Source organism: Triticum aestivum, chromosome 7A (genome assembly GCF_018294505.1).
Source record: "Triticum aestivum cultivar Chinese Spring chromosome 7A, IWGSC CS RefSeq v2.1, whole genome shotgun sequence".
NCBI classification, from domain to species: domain Eukaryota; kingdom Viridiplantae; phylum Streptophyta; class Magnoliopsida; order Poales; family Poaceae; genus Triticum; species Triticum aestivum.
The window spans coordinates 19,692,860-19,695,181 of NC_057812.1; the positions used below are offsets into that span (position 1 = coordinate 19,692,860).

The 2,322-nt window shown below is 49.6% G+C and overlaps 1 protein-coding gene across 1 annotated transcript; it reads left to right on the top strand.

The window, feature by feature from the left end:
* Positions 1 to 478: 478 nt before the first annotated feature.
* Positions 479 to 2,112, top strand: LOC123150963 (acid phosphatase 1). Its single transcript, XM_044570762.1, has 2 exons — positions 479 to 978; positions 1,453 to 2,112. Exons 1-2 carry the CDS (start codon positions 521 to 523, stop codon positions 1,835 to 1,837), a joined length of 843 nt encoding a protein of 280 aa, XP_044426697.1. The 5' UTR covers positions 479 to 520; the 3' UTR covers positions 1,838 to 2,112.
* Positions 2,113 to 2,322: the final 210 nt, after the last annotated feature.

Consider the following 2,322-nt stretch of genomic DNA (forward strand, 5'->3'; position numbering starts at 1 on the left):
GCCACGAACATGTAAATCCTTCCACAAATATCACCTAAGGTGTTCCAGGCCCCAGCAATGACACCAACCGACCAATCGAAAGGGTTTGTTGAATTATTGGATCATATCCGCAATGACATACACCAACCACATACTTCGTCGTATGTTAGCTGAATTATTATTGGCTCATATCCATCTTATCCCAAGTTCCCAACTGACCAACCGAAATTGTCTGTTGTAATCCTACAAAAAAATGTCTCCTCAACACCAACGTGTTCCATGTTGTGAATGCGACCGCGCCACTGACACCAACCACCTCTTCTGCCACTTAATTTCTTTCAAGCTCACGGTCATTGTCATTGATGGCTATATCCATCGATATATCTGGAGGCCGGTTTTTTTCCTCCTCGAGAAAAAAAACTCAGCGTCACACACACACTGTACTGTAGGATTGATGTAGCTTTAAACTTCCTATATAACAAGCTAGCCACCCCACACTGTCTGCATACCACTGCACCTCAGGAAGCACCAACAAGTAGAAATGGCAATGGCTACGAAGATGCTACTCCTGCTTGCCGCCGTGGCTCTTCTTGTGGCCTCCAGCGGCGCATGGGAGACTAACATCCGCATGCCGGCGTCAGTTGCTACAACCACTGCCATGGATGAGGCCGTGGCGCCGCTGATCCATGCGCTGCGGCCGATGCTGGGCTCGGGCGGGCAGCTGGGGAGCCGCGCTGGCGTGGCATGTGACAGCTGGCGGCTGGGTGTAGAGGCGCACAACGTGCGTGACTGGAAGACGGTCCCCGCCAGCTGCGAGAGCTACGTCGGGCACTACATGCTCGGCGGTCACTACCGCCGTGATTCAAAGCTCGTTATTGACGAGGCCATCTCCTACGTCGACAGCCTCAAGCTCGCCGGCAACGGCAAGGAGGTGTGGGTCTTCGACGTCGACGAGACCACGCTCTCCAACCTCCCCTACTACGCCACGCACGGCTTCGGGTACCTGCCTGCCTATATATAGTATACATATATATTCCACGTACGTGCACATTATACTTGGATTATTGCAGGTGGATATATCTGAGCAGGACTTGCACTCATCTTGTCGTTCACATGAAGTAGAAATTTGATTAGAACTTGTTAAAAGCATCAACTCACTAGCTAGCTCCCCAGAAACCGCCGGTAAAACCTTAACTGGCACATAACATCTTCCAATGAATACAAGTGAAAAAACAAATGAGACCAGAAGTTGAAATAAAAACGAAATTATTGGACGTGTTGGACATCATTGCTGGTCACCTGCCTCCGTTCACAGTCACAGAGACGGCCAGAAGGACCATATATATGCATGCCCTGTGAGTGACGAGCCTAACCAAGAGGACTGCTCGGAGATAGTGATGTGATAGCTACTTTATCATGGATTTATTTCGTAACCGTCCTTACGAAAAGATTTTTGACATGCATGGTTGACAGGGCTACGCCGTACAACTGGATGAGCTTCCAAGAGTACGCGCGGCAGGCGAGCGCACCTGCCCTGCCCGAGACGAAGCGGCTGTTCGACAAGTTGCTCTCGGTCGGCATCAAGCCTGTGATCCTCACCGGCCGGAGAGAGGTCCAGAGGACCGCCACCGTCACAAACCTCCGCAGGCAGGGGTTCTCTGGGTGGATGACGGTGATGCTGAAGCCAGCGGAGTTCAAGGGCTCCGCGGTGACCTTCAAGTCCGGTGAGAGACAGAAGCTGGTGGACGCCGGGTATGTCATCGTCGGCAACATCGGTGACCAGTGGAGCGACATCCTCGGCACGCCAGAGGGTGCCCGCACCTTTAAGCTACCCGACCCCATGTACTACATCGGCTAGGGCTAGGCCGCCTCCGGATCTCACGTGTCGTCGTCGATTGCTCGAATAAGTTACATGCATGCATGCTCTCCGTTACATGCAATGCATGCTTGGTCGATTGCTCGAATAAGTTACATGCATGCTCTCTGTTACATGCAACGCATGCTTGGTCAATAATCCCTCCCTTGTCGCTGCTTGCTTCATTTCCATATATATAGTTGACCACTTGTTGTATTAATAAGATGTATTATGAAGAAGTTGCATCTATCTATCTATCTTCGATTATATCTGCAATTCAGAGATGAGCCTAAGCTCATCTACTCTCATTGAATAGTAAATTCGAGAAAATCGTAAAAAAAATTAAATTCTTAGGGCATCCAAGATTCTTGGGTGCACTAGGAGTGTGCCAATTTTCATGGTCAAATGACATCTGAGGAGCTCATGGCAGAAGAACAAAATTGAGCCTGCATAGTGCTTTCTTTCAAATTTTCTTTTACAGTCAAATT

Excerpts from the sequence above, each read along its gene's own strand:
- LOC123150963 (XM_044570762.1), top strand. The coding sequence starts at position 521 with ATGGCAATGGCTACGAAGATGCTACTCCTGCTTGCCGCCGTGGCTCTT. Across the intron at positions 979-1,452 it reads TACGCCACGCACGGCTTCGG|GGCTACGCCGTACAACTGGA; the intron begins GTACCTGCCTGC and ends CATGGTTGACAG.